General features: G+C 38.8%; 1 protein-coding gene across 1 annotated transcript in view; it reads left to right on the top strand.

Moving 5' to 3' along the window:
* LOC121897731 (synaptic vesicle glycoprotein 2B-like) overlaps positions 1–18,226 on the top strand; it is a 70,802-nt gene that overhangs the window by 27,319 nt on the left and 25,257 nt on the right. Inside the window, exons 2-3 of the mRNA XM_042412429.1 lie at positions 10,172–10,537; positions 14,605–14,831. Of these exons, the coding sequence (XP_042268363.1) occupies positions 10,302–10,537; positions 14,605–14,831 (463 nt within the window). The 5' untranslated portion in view covers positions 10,172–10,301. The remainder of the gene's footprint in view (positions 1–10,171; positions 10,538–14,604; positions 14,832–18,226) is intronic.

Raw genomic sequence — 18,226 nt, 5'->3', positions numbered from 1 at the left:
AGTAAACATATCTGCAAATCTTACGTGGTGGAAATTTAGCATCTAAACACTATATTGGACCTAGAGTGACAGATACTGTCAGTGTTTGCAGCGGTGCATGATGTTTCACTTCAACTTGACAGATTAAAACAGATCAAATAGTCTTAAAACATGATTCATTCAATTCAATCTATGTAAATATCAGAAATGACTACTACTAAAATTAGTTTTATGAATTACTAAATGAATAAACACATCTATTACTTACTTTTTTTATAGTCTCTGTTTTATTTTATCTTAGCAAAGTTAGTTCAAGCAAATGACATGCTCGATACACTGCTGGTACTCAAGTAGAATGAAAACTATTGACAACAAAGACTGTGGATTATTGTTGAGACTGAGTTTTTTTTAACAAAAGTTTTGGATAATTTGAGTGCCACAAATGAAACAGCATTCATCTCTGTTGTATTGGACAGAAGTCTCAGCTGTGAAGATCTTAAAAAGTTTGCTAAATCTAATTGTGATTGTTCTGCATGGTGAGGAAAGATGAAGTGGCCCTTTAACCCTGCCTTAACAGATGTTTTTTTAGCCACTCTGGGGGTAGCGCAACATGCTGGAAACACAACAATTACATATTATCACCTTATAAATGTAATGTCGAATGCAAATGTCTTACCTCATTTTACCTCTGGAGAGCTTGAAGAGACGTTCAAATCCTGCCTACTTATTCACCACCACACACCTGGTCAATAGCTGCTTGAGTGGGCATGTTTGTCAAAATGTCTGTTTTGGAAAGAAAATAAAATTGTCAAGTGCAATTCCAACATCACAGAGGTGCATGGGGTGAGGGGGTGTCAGGCGCTGTTTGACTATCTTATAAGCCCTTCCATTATAGCATACTGACACCTTAATGAGACTAATTAGCATTTGACCTAGATGTCTGTTCCAGACGCAGGTGCTAATGACATGCACACTTTCAACTTTAATCTAATCTGGCCACAGCATGGCAGCGATGCATTGACTGTGACTCATCTGCTGGATATTTCAGATGTGCAGTTGTGTGGATATCTGTTTTGGCTGGGTGTCAAGTGGATGGGCATAGAGGGGAAACAATTACCTCCTGATTCTGACAGTTCGATCCAATTTGAGGCTATACTGACAAAATGTTACTGAATTCAGTAACAGATTCTTACCAGCATGTTGCAATTATGAACACAGAGATGTCCCTGAAACATCCTCATCTTCCTGAAATACTGTCAACTTCAGAGGTCTGCAATGTATACACTGCTGATACCGATGTTATTTGTCTATGTGAGACATTCAGTTGCTGTGATGCAACTGCTTGGAAGTCCTCCTGGGAAGCAGTGGACATTTTCTCATGTATTTGAATTAGCATTTCAGCCACATCTCAACATAACTGAGTAAATATGGTAAACATCTGTGTTTTTTACCTGGGGACTGATCAAGCCATAATTCTACACAGGATGCTAACTAATATCTAGTAAACCAATTCATTTAGAGGTGTCTAGTGTTTGAATAATGTTAGTATCAGGCCTCAGCATGGGAGACATTTTGACATGTCACAACATTTAACTGATAACATTAATAATGCTGCATTTCATTTATTACTAATTCCAGGCCTCTGGTATTATGTGTTCTGGTCCTTACATAAATATATCACAGCACGGCATTTGTTTCATATTATCTGTATATAATAATCATGCTTTTCCTACTATAACAAATCTAAAGGTCTAATCTCCTGCTGGCTCGAGAGCTAGCTAAGTTTGTTCAGTTGATGCTGACTCTTTCAAGCCAAGAGCACTTCAGCATGATGAGTATATTGTTAATTGGAGTAATGCATCAGCAGGTGGAGCTGTGGCAGACTTCAATAATGGTCAGTCACATCAGCTGCACTTTAAACACTGCAGACACTTTCCAAATGAGCTGAGAGGAGAGTCCTGACTGCAGAGAAGACTGTTCTCTGGGCAGCACAAACCACAAATGTACAACCATGCCAACATGATTATACAGCACCCAATGCTTCAAACTGCAGATGGTGTCCATCCTTACATTGCAGGAGACAATGAAATTTCTGCAGTAAGTTATTTTAGAAGGAAATATGAATGCATCAACTACAGTAACATGTAGCGGTCCACTTTTTAACATCTCCTCTGTCTCAGTCTAATTCTTTTGTGAATGAACATCATATTTTGTCATATTTATGTATTTATATGTATTGTACATGATCGTCAATGTTCACTTTGTGCTTTTATTATATTTCTCTCAGTGTCCACATTTTTTACTTTTTAAATTTTCATTTAATTCTATTAAAGGGGACATATCATGCATATTTTCAGGTTTGTATTTTTATTTTGGGGCTCTACTGGAATATCTTTGCATGATTTCCAGTTAAAAAAAAAATCCTTATTTATGCTGCCCCTCGGCAGACTCCCGCCACCTCTGGAGGCTATGAAAACAAACAATAGTTGTAGGATTTCACTTCTTTTTCTCGTTCTTTACTTGAAATATAAGCTTCTCAAATACATCCACACATTTTCAAGGCAGAATCGGACCGAAAAACCTTAGCAACAACATCAACAACAAAGGCTATGAAATGAATGGCTGTCTGTGGGCATGCACAAACAATTTGATATCAGCTTGAGGGGGAAGTAGAGGTAAACCATAAACCACAAAAACCATAATATGTCCCCTTTAAGGTAACCTCTATTTCACCTTGTCTCATTACTGAATAGGGGACTACTGTTGTGCATTCACTGTAGTGCAGTGATCTTGGTGAACAGAAGGTTTGCAGTGGAAATGTGTGTTAGTGAAAAGCAGGTGATACTGTAACCCAGTCTTTCTTCAACTTGTCTTCACCCTCATCTCCACTAGCATCAGAAACTTGTAAGAGAAAACATGAGCAGCCAATCACAGTTCTTGTAATCCCCATGTATCTCCATAGCCTTTGTATCCTTAACGTGTAGTTTTTTTTAATAATTACTTTTTGGGCAGTTGCATGCCTTTATTGGATCGTCATAAGTAGAGAAATGTCAAAAATGAGGGGAGAGAAGAATGGGAAAACACATGCAATAAAGGTTTCCAGCCAGATGAGAACTGGTGGCATTGCAGTTCATATACAGTGCCTTCACACCCTAGGCCATCAGGGTGGCCCTGTGCTTAGGCACACATCAGTTATGGTGTAGGCTATGGCGTAACTAACCCAGCTATATGTGCAGGTTTCTTGCTATACTGTAACCCCTCAACAATCAACTATAAATCCAGTTTTGGATTTAATCTATGATGTACAGTACAGGCCTGCTGTATGATGGCTTTAGAGATTTAACCAAGAGAAATAAGTATTTCATACATCTTACAGAATTATATTCATAAGAATCACCCATTAATCTAAACAATGCAAAATCAGTCATGCATCTTTGAACTTATTTAATCTTTTTAAATTTATTTTAATTCATTCTTATTTGTGAAACAAGACATAACAGCTCAGACAAGACAGTGCGTAACACAAAGGGTGATTTGAAATGTGGTATGACAGGAAATACATGCATTGAGCACATACAAAGGCAACAGTAAAAAAAGGTTAACACTGACTATGAATTGAACCTGATGTGACCAGGGTACTGTAGTTCTTGTGTTAATGTGAGGTATGCGTATTAGAGAAGGACAAGAGCAGTCTGTTGTGTAGAAAAGACTTTAGATGCACAAGCTGTGAAGGAGGGAATAGGTGGGGTGAAGGGGAGACAGTAAGGGGGAAATAATATATGTAAAACAGCAACAAAAAAATAGGACAAACTAATAATAGTTAAAAAAAAATAAATAAGGGGTGAGGATTTGTTTGTATATATTTCATATTGTAATGTAATGCATTTGTTGTATATGTATGCGTGTCAGGGGGTATACATGAGTTTGGACCTAATGTAAGTGAAATCAGTGAGCACAATAATAATAGAAATGAAGGTCCAGTCATACATCAATGCACTCTCAGAAAAAAAGGGATTTTCCATGAAGACAAGCAGACAAATCTAAAAGAGCTCTGCATTGCACTTGTTTTTCTGACAGTATAGAGACCAGCCTTAAAACTTGCGCTGATATGCTTTTAAAGAACTTTATATCGGAGCAAACATTCATTTGGATCCATAAAATTCTAATGCCTCAGCTGGCTATTGGAGTAGAGACATGGACTAATCAAAGATGGAATACTGTGTCGCCGTAGCGCCAGTCTGGAAACAAATCTTGCTTGGGTTTCAGTGTCTTAATGTTTATCTACTCACAGTCAGGGGTGATCCGGCCATCTGGACATTCTGGAAAATTCCAGAACAGCCGCTCGTTCCAGGACGTCCACTGGCCACCGGCCTGGTCGATCTGCTGTGCACATTAGTCAGAAGGACAGAGAAAGAACCAGGCTTGTGGTCCTGATAAATAGCCTGGGCGACTAAGCTGCTGGGCTGAAGCTGCTGGGGGGAGAGAACTATTATTATTACTATTATGGAACAACACACGGGATATGTGTCTGTATGATTCACCTACATTCAACACAACTGTGTGCACATGGCATGTTGTGTGGTGCTGAAAGGTGTCTGCTCTGCAGTGTTGACAGTTGCAGTGATTATAGCCTCTGACGTGTTGAACAGGTTTGGTGAACAAGACTCACATATGTTGAGTTTTATGCCCAGATGAATATTGGTGTGACATCTACCCCTTTGATATTATAGCATGGTGAAAAAAATTAGATAAAAAAAAGATATTATTAGTTTTATTAATGCTTGCATTTCACTAATATGCAAATATTCTGTAGTTATTGGTTTATTACTGATATATGAGGGGACATTAGGCAGGTGCCCTGAGTCAAAAGTCCAGGGTCATTGTTCATTCCCACACTGTGAGTGTGCCACAGTGTTATTTATGCTACAGACTGAGAATATGCGCCTTGGAGGGGAGAGCTGAGGTTTGGGTGTAACTTGGCAGTGACACTGACTGGCTTCCCGGCTTCCCATATGGTGGATATGACAGTCACCTCTAAGACTACACAAACAGGAAGGATGGCAGAGAACACACAGTGATTTTAAGGATTAAGAAAGAAAGAAAAAAGAAAAAACTTAGGCACCTTACGTCATCTTTTTCAAACATTGTTCATTCTAAGCTAGTGTTTATTGATTACAGTAATAGATTGCTAATACATTCATCTGTATGGTTGGACAGTAGCAATAAAGTCTTCGAAACACAGCCAGTGACATTTTTTACTCCATGTTTTACCCATTTAGCATTCTGTAAGTGCATTTCATAAAGACCTCTGATTGGTGCTTAATACTGTCCCTATTATTTGTATGTACTACCATATGCACAGCTCTGTGCCCAATGACAGATGTCAACTATACACCATGTTGTGCTGTATACTGCATATTATATCACATTACAGTGTGCCACAGTCTTCTGAGTTCTATCATGTTATCCTGCTGTTGTGTATTGCATAGTTTGTGTGTGGGGTTTTGTGTAGTGGTGTGTTGTATTGTTTTCTGCAGTGTTCTATTGCATTGTGCTGTGGCAGGGTTAGGGGCCTATGCTACACTTACTACTGCAATTACTACTCTTTATTTTAAATTATACTCTCTTGATTTGAAGTATTTTGTAATTTTTTTTTGTTATTCCATAAGTATAGTAATGTAGTGAAAATGATACCTGATTGGATGAATTAATGTGTACAGGCAGATGTAGATTGGTGGATGTGTGTATACACTCAGCGAGCAGTTTATTAGGAACGCCTGTGCAATCTAATGCAATCCAATACAACAGGTCTGCCATAAATTCTACTTTTATGAAGCTTATACATTTCCAGGTTTTGTTGACATTGTCAGAAAGGTGATAATTCTACTTTATGTTTATTATTGAGTCATAGTGGGTGCTGGTGGTGTACTGGGGTGCATTATATTAAAAAGTGTTCCTAATATCTTTGTCCCCCTCATGTATGTTAATGGAGTGGACAAAATAGTAGGAACACTTTTCAATATAATGCACTCCAGTATACCACCACCACAAGTGCTCTGTGTGTATATATGTAGTGCATGTACATGTATGGATGTGTACGCTTCATAGTGCCACTGTCCTTTGAAAAGCATGTAGCTCTAAAACTCAACTTATCATGAGCTGAGAAAAGCAGCCCAGTTTCAGCCTTGTGACGATGCATTTTTCAGATAATCCAACTGATAATGAAATGTCATTGTTATTAGAGAGGCAGTACAACAGTTTAACACATGAAGATCAGTTTAAACATCATGAGCAGTGCTACTCAGCCTGTGAAAACCGTTGTATAATGTGTTCTGTGGTGCTGGAGGAGCTTTCCAAAGTCTTGAGAAATAATGATAATATCATCTGGGTTATCTCGGTTTTGTCTTGAAACTATTAATTTTCAACAAAAAATCTGTGTTACAAAAAGCAGGCATGGAGTTTGAAAGACATTGACATTTCTGAGAATGTCTAAGGAAAGACACTATGGAGCTGCATTGTGGGAAGTGTAGGATCCAGTGGTTTTGGAGCTTGGCTCATACTAGGAAATAAAAGTCAAGGTATCTGCTGTATCAGTTTTTACAGTTGTCTTTTTAATCCATCTCTTGTAAGTCCCCCAATTTTATATAAGCATAAATCACTGGACTATCCCTTTAACAATCAGTAAAGGAATACTAAATGTACAGTTTATATTTATGTGTTGTGTTGTATCATGTTGATGTGGGCAGTGTGTTGTGGTGTGTGTTTTATCGGACACAACTGGCCTGCAATCTGTCGCAGCTCTCAGGTTTCTCCACAGTCATTTTCCAACCCTGCTCTCTGTCCCACTGTCATTCTCTTCATTCCCCTCTCCTCTTTCAAGCCTCTCTCACTTCATTCTCATTCCCACTCTTGTTCTTATTTTGTCTATTTCTCTTTCTCCCTCTGCTCCTGGCGTCTCATCCTTTTACATTATTGATGCAATGTGTCAACCTTGTGCTTAAATCCGTCCTTGTAAAAACAGGATCATACATATAGATGCTGGTAAATAAATGCCTTCTGCTGTAAAACTGTAGTCATCCATGTGCTGTAACCTTCAGAATTCAGCTGCTGGCAAAGTGATAAGTATGTGTGTGTCTGGCTGTCTGTCATAATATTGACGTCTCTGCATACGTCATCTTTTGTAAATTTTGATTTAAATATGATATTTAAGACTTATAATGAGGGAGAGAGAGATTCTAATATAATGAAAATATAATGGAGATGAAAATAAATACATACAGTACCAACACAGACATGCACACTAACACCTACACCTGTGGTATTCTTCTGTAGATAATCAATAAAAATAATAATAGGACAGCTACTGCTGTATGTGTTTGTTTAGCCTCTTATTGTCCTTGTAATCTCTGCTTTTTAAGTGGAATAGGTGAACTGAATTCTTATACAGTATGTAGCTTCTGAAGGGCTCATAGGACTCTCAACTTTTTTTAAGGTAAACTGACACCCTGGGCTCTGTTTTTGTGTTTTAATGGCTCAGAACACAAGGTGCAGTCAAGGGCACCCAGTTCTTAGTCATTTTGTAGCCAGAGGCATGGTGCACCTGCAGAACAGTGGGAAATACAGAGGAATACATTAACACTGTTGTCTGGTGTGTTGCCTGGCTTAAGTCATGAATAGCTCTTTGGTTTTATTTTAAAAGCAGTTCATACTGCACAGTGAGAGTTTGACTAAACTAAGTGAATATGCCAGCAAGGCCTCTCCTGAGAGGAAGCTGACGAGATGCAAAATTACCATGAGTTCATACAGTATGCAGAATCTCATAGTCACTATGGAATTATTAATGGCTTTGGTTCAGCTTGCAGTGACATTATATACACATATATACTAAGGGTGTGCCCGAATACAAATATGTTATTCGGCAAAGCACAAATAGTGTTTTTTTTTTTACAAACATTTGTTTCATACAAATATTTTTTAAAATTGTTTGTTTTTGGGAAGAAAAAAACAAAACATGTCAAATACCAGCGAGCAGGTCAGTTATAGTTGCTATCTCAGTGTCGCTCCTCTGCTCCGCTGTTACGTCTATCAGCAGGTCTCAGTGAGGGGAGTCACATCCACCTGCTACATGACACATATTTCTTTATTTGGACATCACTTTAATTTTCTTTAATTTTCTAAAATTATAAGCGTAATAAAAACAAAAACAAAAACAGGATTTTTAAGGCTCTTTCCACTTTTATTCAAATACAAATACAAATACAAATAATTTTGCTGCCTCAACAAATACAGATACAAATACAAATACTGGGCCCTCTGCACATCCCTAATATATACAGTATGCCCCGTCCATAAGACCTCTACATTTATGATTGTGTTCAAATTCATTCATTTTTTTTCCTCATCTGTGCATGACTAGTATGTTGATAAATTGCTTCTACTTTGATTGTTACTCTTATACTACTATACTTTAATTGAGCTGAGGTGGGAGGAGTATCCCACAGTAAAGGGCATCCAACCAACACTGTCTCCTAGAAATTACATTTATATACAAATTACAAAATACAAGTTTATGTGTGAATTGTTTTCCCAGTTTCACTGTGTTAGCAAATGTAATCACTGTCTGGATTATGCTCACAGGCAATGTTTTTTTAATGAATTAATTTACATTTACATTTATGTACCACACTGAAGTCGGAGGGAGGTGGTCGGTTGGATAGCAGGTGGACAAGATGTAACACTCTGGCAATAGAGAGGTTCACAACCTCATCATCACATCCACAACCACTCATGAATCACAATTTTCTCATTATGTTGACAGAAAAAGTAATTCCGCTAGCATTACAGTCCTGTAAAGCACATTGCAGTATAGTATATAAACACAATTTTTAGGAGACAAGGTTGATCCAACAGACAATAACAGTATTACATAAATAGAAACTGCAGATAACTCATGACTGTCCATGCCCAATAAAATACTAAAATGACAGGATTAGTAAAATAGGAGAGGGGGATAAATGTGAGGAGGAAGAAAGGAAAGTTTTAGTTCACCACTACTGTACATCACCCAGAGGAGTGAAGAGAGATGACAAGAGACAGAAACACAGAGAAGAGAGGGAAGAGATGCGATGAAAAATGACAGCAGAGACAAGACAAGTAGAAAAAGAAGATGGGAAGAGGAAGGAGAAAAAGATGGTGTGAGAGACAGCAGTGGCACCTCAGTGCAGTGCTGAGACAGATCTCATTTACAGCATTTCAAGGAGGAAGTGTTCCGGTTGAATGAGTGTGTGTGTGTGTGTGTGTGTGTGTGTGTGTGTGTGTGTGTGTGTGTGTGTGTGTGTGTGTGTGTGTTAGTGTGTGTGTGTGTGTGTGTGTCTGTGTCTGTGTGACTCCTACAGTACATTTATGGTCCTGCAAGAAAGAAAGAAAAACAGTACCTCTAACAATTAATTTTACCCTTAAGTGTCCCAATAACCACTTCAGATTTAGAAAACACTTTCTTCCTCACTGTTTGTCAGTACACTTCACTGAAGATTCTGTATATGACGCTTACAGAGTGAATTTTCCCAACCAATGATTTCTGCGTTGTTATATCAGACAAAAAATAATCTAGATGTATTGTGAATCATTTCCCTAGAAGTCAGCCTGACATATCACACAGATATCTTTGGAAATTTTGATCTCTACTAATGTGAAATAAAGTTTTCTAGTTCTCTGGGTTTGAACTTTGCTTGGCTGCACAACATGAGTTTGTCATGATGGAGCCAGGAGTAGCTCTTGACCAGTGTACAAGTTTAAAGAAGTAATGACACATATAAGATGGTCCACCTTTTCAGTTCACTCAAGGCTGTTTCTCTTGTAGATGAGTATATACACAAATAAAATGCACAGTTGTCTGTACATTTTGTATATGTACTACACGCAGATCGGTCACTGGAGTGACTTTCTTATCACCTGTGTCAGCCTTGTTGATGAAGGTGGAGAGTAACATGACAACAAACTATTTACCTTCTACATCTACATCTCTACCTACAGCCTGACATCAAAGTGGAGTTAAATTCTTTGTATCCTCCTGAGGAAAAATAATGTGGTTAAGCGCATTAACAACTCAAAAAAACAGCATATAAATGTAACGCAATGTAACACATTTTGTTTTGAAAAATGAACTAACCAGATTTTTTCTTTTTTTTTTCAGGAGTGAAAATTGAAGAAAAGTTCCGACCGGTCTCTGGTGTTGTGAAAAGCTTATATATGTTCAAAATAATCTGCCCTGTGACAGAATAAGCTGCACTGTACACTGCCTAGAGTAGGCCTAGCAAGCCAAGATGGCTGACCCCTACCAAAACAACATATACCACCAAGGTGGTGGTGACAGCTATGGGACTTATGGAGAAGGCGGTGGCCCTGATGGATATGGCTACCAGGCAGACTACCCTCCCCAGGAAGAGGACGCAGCGAGTGATGTGACTGAAGGTCACGATGAAGAAGACCAGATGTACGAAGGGGAATATCAAGGAATACCACATCCCGACGAGGTGAAGGCTGCACAGAGAGCCGCACGGTGAGACACAGCTAAGTTGTTCTTGTAGAAATGTATCATAGAAACTATAGACTGGGGTCTCATGTCACCACCTTTTTAGTCCTCCAACTTGTAGCCCCAACTCTCTCAAACACCAACCTTTTCTGAACATTCTCAGGCTGCTCCTCACTTATACCACACCTTCTTAAACCACAACCCTCTCCCCAACCTATTGACTGTCCTGGATGCTTAAGACCTCTGCCTTCTTAAAGAGGTCATAGTATGCTTTTTGCAATTTTCTATCATTTATTTTGTTATAATGTTCATTGATAACATAGTCAACAAGTTCCAAAACCTGTGGGGAACGTATGTAAAATGCTCCCTTCAAGTAAAAAGCCCAGGTTTCAGCTGCCCTTAACACTGTTTGCAATATGATTTTTCACTTTCCTGATGAGATGACATCAGCTTGTCATGCATGCTGGAATGGCTGTCCGTTCCATAATCTTTGTTGCTGAGATTGTTGCCGTTGTCCACTCCCATTTCAGATCTGATTAGAGCTTGAACATGAGCGGATGTATTCTAGAGGTTTCCATTTGGAGTAAAGAACGTGAAAAAGAACTGTAATCCTACTACTATAGTTTGTTTGCATAGCCTCCAGAGCCGGAAGCTTGCAGAGAGGCAGCTTCCAGAGGATGGCCAATCAGAACACAGCGGGCTCATTGGGAGACAGGAGCTGACAGAGGCTGAAATGATGGGCTGCATAAAGGGCCAATATAAGATAAACGATGATATTCCAGTAGAGCATAAACCCCTTAAAAACATAAACCTGAAAATGTGTGTAATAGGCTCCCATTAAAGAGGACTCACATTATCGTGGATCTGTTGAACTTTGACCTGAGTTGTGCTGACCTTTGTTGACCACTGCTTGAACTGAAAGACGGACAAAAAACGAATTACTTGTGTTTATGAATTTCCATAATTGTTCAATAACAAATTAGCCTCATATTGAGACCAGACAAAAAAGATATTTGCTTGGTGCTTGGTTTGTTACAAAAACACTATTGAGTCTCTGAAACATAGTGATCTACTGCTAGCAATATAAACTTTTGGTTTGAAGTAGGATGATATTAGCCATGGTGCTATGCTATGCTGGTGGATGGTGGTGTTCCTGGAGTGAGAAAACCTCACCTTTTCTCTCAGTGAACTCAGTCTTGGTTTCCACTCACTTTTGTATAATGTGACAATCATTTAGCAGACTCTTGAATCTTGCATGAGTGCAGTAATCCATCAGTGTAAATACCAAGTCTGCATTTATTTTTGTCAAAGTTGCACATTAGCTGCATTACTAAAAAAGGATGCAGAGAGACTGATGTTCACTGTGGTGTGTTATAATATAATGAAGTAAGTTTCTGCTAATTGATTTAAATACACTATGGAAATGAATGGAAACCAATGGAGGCCTGTAAAATTAGAAAAAAATATGTTCTTTGTCTTATGAAGGCATTGTGATGATCTCCATCCAAATTATTATGATTATATATTTATTATTATTATGATTATAATGATTATGACATATATTTTGAACTGTACGGAGCCCTGGAGTGATCATAGAGAAAAAATATATATTGAGGCCACGTTTTACTACATCAAGCACTCAAAATGCTATTGTGTGCACATGAGATACAATTCATTCCAATATTTTGATTAATTTGTAGGCACGAGATACAGCTGGCACATAGCTCTTTTTTTATTTAGGGGATAGTGAACGGTGTTGTTGAATGAGTTGTGTGTATCTTTACACATGGTGGGTATGTTGGCCTAGCCGACCTATGCGTTAAAATAGGCTTTATTATGGTGAAGAAACTGACGCCAAGTTAAGGTTGATTTCATAGTTTAGTCCTTAATTTTCAGTGTACAATTGGTGCACTTGGTAGCTCACTGCATCTGTTCATAAGAATATGTGGGTGTGCAAAACATGGCTTGCATAATTAGGCCTGTGAAACCTCATGAAGCCAGTTAGCTCTTAATAAGGCTCTACTATATTCTGCAGATTTGTGTCTGTAGTATTGTCATGAGCAGCTCAAAAAACATTTATGTGAAACAAGTAAAAATATCAAAATGCTATGAGGTGTGGCAGTCAGTACGTCGGTAGTGTTGGCATGTGTGTGTGAGTGGTAAAATAGTGAGTGGAGTGTTGTATGGTAAAAGGAAAAGAAAAGACAAAAATAGGGAGTGTGGAGAGTAAGGAGCAGAGTTTCCCCTTTCTTTCTCCTCATGGAACAAGTCGGGTACACTCTTATAGTACTGGGTACACTGGGCCCAGATATTCGCAATAAACAATGACCTGACCACACCTACTGGGCATCTACAACATGAAACACAAAGACAAGCAGCCATTCCAACAACCAAAAGAGGCAGGGTCATCATAGTATTACTTAGAAAAATAACAAAATGAAGTACATTTTAGGAAGTCCATATGCAGGGTCACTGCTGTCTGCCACTGTGCCTTTAATACCACTGGAGTCAAAATTTACATATGAATTTATTTTCATTCATTTCATTATTTAATCCTACACATTGGGGCTTTAATCAGAAACATTAGTATTTTGCTTCTAAATCAGGAGTCGACAAGCTATATACTTGGTTTATCTGATTAACTAGTAGGGTTGAATACTGGGAGTTGAGATCCTGGCAATTCTCACCAAAATCTGGTCTTGTCCTGGGAAGAATACATATGGGATCCCACAATTTTTATAGAGTGTGCTTATCTGTCCGTATGCACTGGTTTATATTCATTTACTTATCCTATCGTATATACACTAACAACAACACTTTCTCTAAACCTCATTAATGCTACCATGCCAGTTTCAAAGATATACAACCTTAAATTGTCGTTATTGCAGTAAACTGGATCAAATGTTCTCCTGCAGCAGTGTTCAGAGGGAAGCAGATCAAAAAAATATGTTAACATGAACTATGCAGATTGTTCAACATGTGGCTTAATTAGATATGAGCTGACATTGAAAAGGTGCAACATCAACTGCAGATGATTGCTTAAACGTTACCACTATACCCAAGAACAATGACCCCGTTCATCAAACCACAGAAATAACACACTGACATTTACCTCCATGATACTGGAGCAGAAATATCTTCAGGTCAGCCCTATAAAGACGTTCAGACATTCCATGTAACCTTGTACTTTGATTCGGGGAGCATGCAGGGGACCTTATTTCAGATCTTGGAGGGTTCAGTCTTCAGACCTTAAGGTGGACATTAAGTTTGTCTTGCAATCTTTTCAAGCCTCAACTCTTCACTTAAAAGCCCTCTGTCCTGTAGGTGCTGAGGAAAAGCTGACTATCAGATCATATTGCTCACAGGACTGTTGACATGTCTGCAGCTGGTTGCAGAAATCCAGTCTGATTCTTTCTCCTGTCTGACAATCTGCTTTTGTTCTGACTCACTGGTTCACTGTGTCACACTGAAGGAAAAAAGATTTTACCACTCCTATCATCTGTCGACCCCTCAGTCTCAAGAGCCTTGTTTCATATTTTTATTTATTTTGTATATATATATATTTTCTTATCTTTAAAATTATTTTCTCATTATTATTTTCTCTTTTCACTGTATTTTTTAAAATGTATTTTATTTTGGGATGGGGATTTGTGTCTGACTATGCATCATATATTGTTTTGCATTCCTGTTGTTGACACCTGTGCTCGATCACTTCATTGTCCTCTGAAGACGCATCCATGGTTGCCTGGGGTTACAGCCAATGGCTTTCTAGTTCGCTCGTCTATCATAGATTGCCATCATTTATACATACAGTGTATATAAAATATGATGTTTGCTAGGGCTGTTGGTACCAGAAGATCTGATTGATCTAAAAGTTGAAAAGCAACAGTAAAATAAAAGAAACTTTATGAAATTCTACATCAGATTTTCAGCAATATCAGTCTCCCCAATCCCTCCGATCAAATACGAGTTTTATCTTCTTGTTTAAAGACTTGGAAGACATCTTTTATTTGGAGATATTCAGAACAGTGTAAAAGCTTTTGTGTTTTCCAGCCATTTTTATGACTTGTTCTCTTTCTCTGTTTGTATTCCAGGGCTAAAGCTCGAGCAGCCGGCAGTGCAGTCTCTGAATTGGAGGAATTATCTGAACAGTATGAGGACATCATGGAGGACTGTGGCCATGGGAAGTTCCAGTGGACCCTCTTCATGGTGCTGGGTCTGGCACTGATGGCCGACGGGGTCGAATGTTTTGTGGTTGCGTTCGTTCTACCATCTGCAGAAAAGGATCTGTGTCTGTCCAATGCAGAGAAAGGGATGTTGGGTAAGGGCTTTAATGATTTATTGCTGCTTACAGGATGGTTTCTTTCAAGTGTTGCTCTGCTGTAAAGTCTGTGCTGCTGTCAGTGGAATTTGTGTTTTTCCACAACAGATGTAGCAATGCATTGATTCTCTCCGGTTAGTCTTTAGCGCCCCTGAACAGAAGTACAGTACAATGCTGCTTCTTTTTTTTTTAGTCTGAGAAGGAGTTCTAGTAATGTGTTTGTCAGAGTTTCTCTGTGGAAAGGAGGCATTAACTTAAAGAATTCTTCATTAACTGATTACATAAATGCTTTCCAGTAGACACAATCGCATAGATCCAGGTGCAGGGACATTAAAGGCATGGTTAGGTATCAAGGTCAGCAGTTGAACACTGTGAACTGGGTTTATGTCCACAATTCTGACAGTTAGTGAAATCAAATGTGAAATGTACATTATGCAGAATTGACCATGTGAGGTAGATTACTGGTAATTCCATCCAAACTAAAAGATTTTTATGTTTCCATCTTTTATTTGTTCCTTTCAGGTTATTATTTGAGGCCAACAAGTCCTTCAAATTAAAGAACCAGATAGGTGATTTGATGATGTGACTCCAGAACGACACATAGGAGCGTTTTCTAACTGGGCGCCTCTATCAGCAGTAATCAGTGAGACAACATTTGTCTGTGCTTTCCCAAACCGTTATATATCGCTGTTCAGAAATAACAATGTTTTAAGATGTGACAGTGCTGTGGTTCAGGTCTGGTTAGGTTTAGGGAAAGATGATGGTTTGGGTTAAAATGATCACTTTATTAAGGTTAGAGAAACATGTGGTGTGGGGTAAAGTTACTACTTCCTTAAAGTTAGGACAAAATCGTTGCCATGGCTACAATAATAACCATGGGGTTAAGGTTAGGGGATGATCGTAGTTATGTTTTTTTTAAAAACTGTTCCGACTCGCGGTTGGAAACAGGATATGAACAACGGCCTCCTGTGGCAAAGTCTGCTGCTGGGTTAAAGCCTCCATCCACCACTTGTCCTCTCAATGAGAAAATCCGTCCACATATATATATATATGTCATCTGAACTGCACCGCTGCTCAAGGTCATAATTACTACGGCCGCTAGATGGCATCTGTCACTCAAACGTAATTATAGGTTGTTTTGGGTGTTATTTTTCTTGACAGGACAGTGAATGCCAGCTTTTATTTGAAGATTAGATTGCTATTCTGTACTCATGTTGTTTCATAGAGAAGATGATCTGTGTCAATCACTTACATGCCCTGTATTATATGGCTCCAGGACTGTACCTGCATGGGCTTAATGACACTGAGAAAATACATTTGAAGTATCATCCTTCAAGTGTAAATCTTTTCTGGTTCCTATATGACAGGGTCTACATAGCAAACCAATACAATCATGAATGAAATAGTTGTATTGTTATAGTTGTAATAATAGTTGTGTGAAAACATAATTGCTGAAACAACCTGCTCACATTGTATCAACTCAGTAACAAACTCTCATCATTTTTACATTTCATTTATTACCAAATGAATATCATTTCCAATCAATTTGTTGCCTGTAAAGCCATAATTCATACAGTGTCAGAGATGTGCTCTACAAGATTATTAAGCTTTATTATTCTAATCTTCCATCGTTAAACATTATTAAAAACTGTGTGAGATTATCCAGTAAGGCGTAAATTGGATGTTTTTTGATAACATGTAGAATGAGACTGGTGACACATCAGTCTTTACCAATTGAGGACATGGCTTTTGTGCCCAATTGCACAAGCAGTCCCCAATCAACTGGTCCCCCCCACCACCCAATCGACACACACACACACACACACACACACACACACACACACACACACACACACTAGCAGCCCAGGGAGAGTCAATAATTTCCTGAAGCTTCTTAGGGCTCAAATTAGTCCTGCAGTGTAATTAGCTAATGGACACTGAGGAGGCAGGAATGAATCCGCCTGTTGGCTGGGTGGTGAGTAGTATAGCTGTAGTATATATGGGGTTTATGTATTGCAGAGCATATGTGTTTTTACATATTTATATATATTATATATTTGCTTACTTGAGAGCTTGTTTATCTATGTTTAAGTTAAATAGTTTAGCATGTTTAAACATCTGAAGGCTGCAGACATGTTGCTTGTTAGGAGGAAAGAGGTGATGAGAGTAGGACTGAAGAGAAGTGGGGGCAGCGCAGAGGAGCAGAGAGGGAAAAGGGGGAAAAGACAGGAGGAAAGGAGGAATGAAAATGAGAGGAAAAAGGAAAGGAAGGAAGGAGAGAAAAAGAAGGAGGGGTGGAATGGATAGAAGAGAGGGAAAGGCAGGAGAGGGGAGGTGAAAAGAGGGAAAAAAGAAAAAAGGCCCAGTGCATGAGTGGAAGGGAGAGAAGAAAAAAAGAGGAAAGGAAAACATCAAAGAGGATGAGTGGTGAGGAGGAGATAAGAGGGGAGAAAGAGATGAGAAAATGAAAGAATAAAAGAGGAGGAGAGCATTGGAGAGGAGAAGAAAATGAGAGAGGCAGGATGCGGGAGGGGGGGAGGAGAACAAAAAATGGGAGGAGCAGAGAGGGGAGGCTGTTGGCAGAAATGTGAGTGCTGCAGTGCTGTCACACTGATGCATTATAGATGTAGAGAAGAGATTTGGTGTCATTAGATTTCTTCATTCCTGTTGAATCTAGTTACTCAGACATTCAAATGAATCTCATATAAGAGCTGGATATAAAGCCTGAGTCAGCAATATGAGTTTGTTTGTGTATGACATTTCCAGTTAGCAGAATTGTTCATATATTTAATTTATATATTTAATACAGCACTATTGTAGGAGTGAAACGTGATACACCTTAAAGAGAAATGTGACCTTTAGTGACCTCCACTGGTGACCAGCATGAACTGCTGCAACATTGCCAGACCTCTGTCTGCACAAGAAATCTACTGAACTGTCTGAACAAGAAATGTGTTAAACTGGACTCAATTAGTGACCAGTCCTTATTAAGCAACCTTTACAAAATCCTCTCTCCCCCTCTGCAACCGCCGGACTCAGCAGCAGACAAGTTTCTCATACTCTGTTTCATGCTTTCTGTGTTTTCGTCCTCATCATTTTCAATTTGTCAGTACTTTTTTTTTTTTTTTTTAAAGCCCCCTCTACCTCAAAAATATGTTTTTCTTTTTGGTCCCTCAGTTGGATGTCTGAGCTTCACTCAGCAGAATGATGTATGTGCAGAGTCTGACACTTGAAGACTGTTTTCACATTCATCTGCTGAAAGTCGAAAGTTTCTCTGAGCTCGTCGAGTTTAAGATGTGTACTTACGAGCATGATTTGTGACATCACCGCTACTTTGGAGCCAATCATGGTCCAGTATGCAAGTGTGTGGTATGTGGAAAGCCTCCAGTGCACAC

The sequence above is a fragment of the Thunnus maccoyii genome, chromosome 5 (assembly GCF_910596095.1).
Source record: "Thunnus maccoyii chromosome 5, fThuMac1.1, whole genome shotgun sequence".
Classification (NCBI taxonomy): Eukaryota; Metazoa; Chordata; class Actinopteri; order Scombriformes; family Scombridae; genus Thunnus; species Thunnus maccoyii.
The sequence above is the reverse complement of the archived record's forward strand: the minus strand, read 5'-3'. Positions and strand labels throughout refer to the sequence as shown.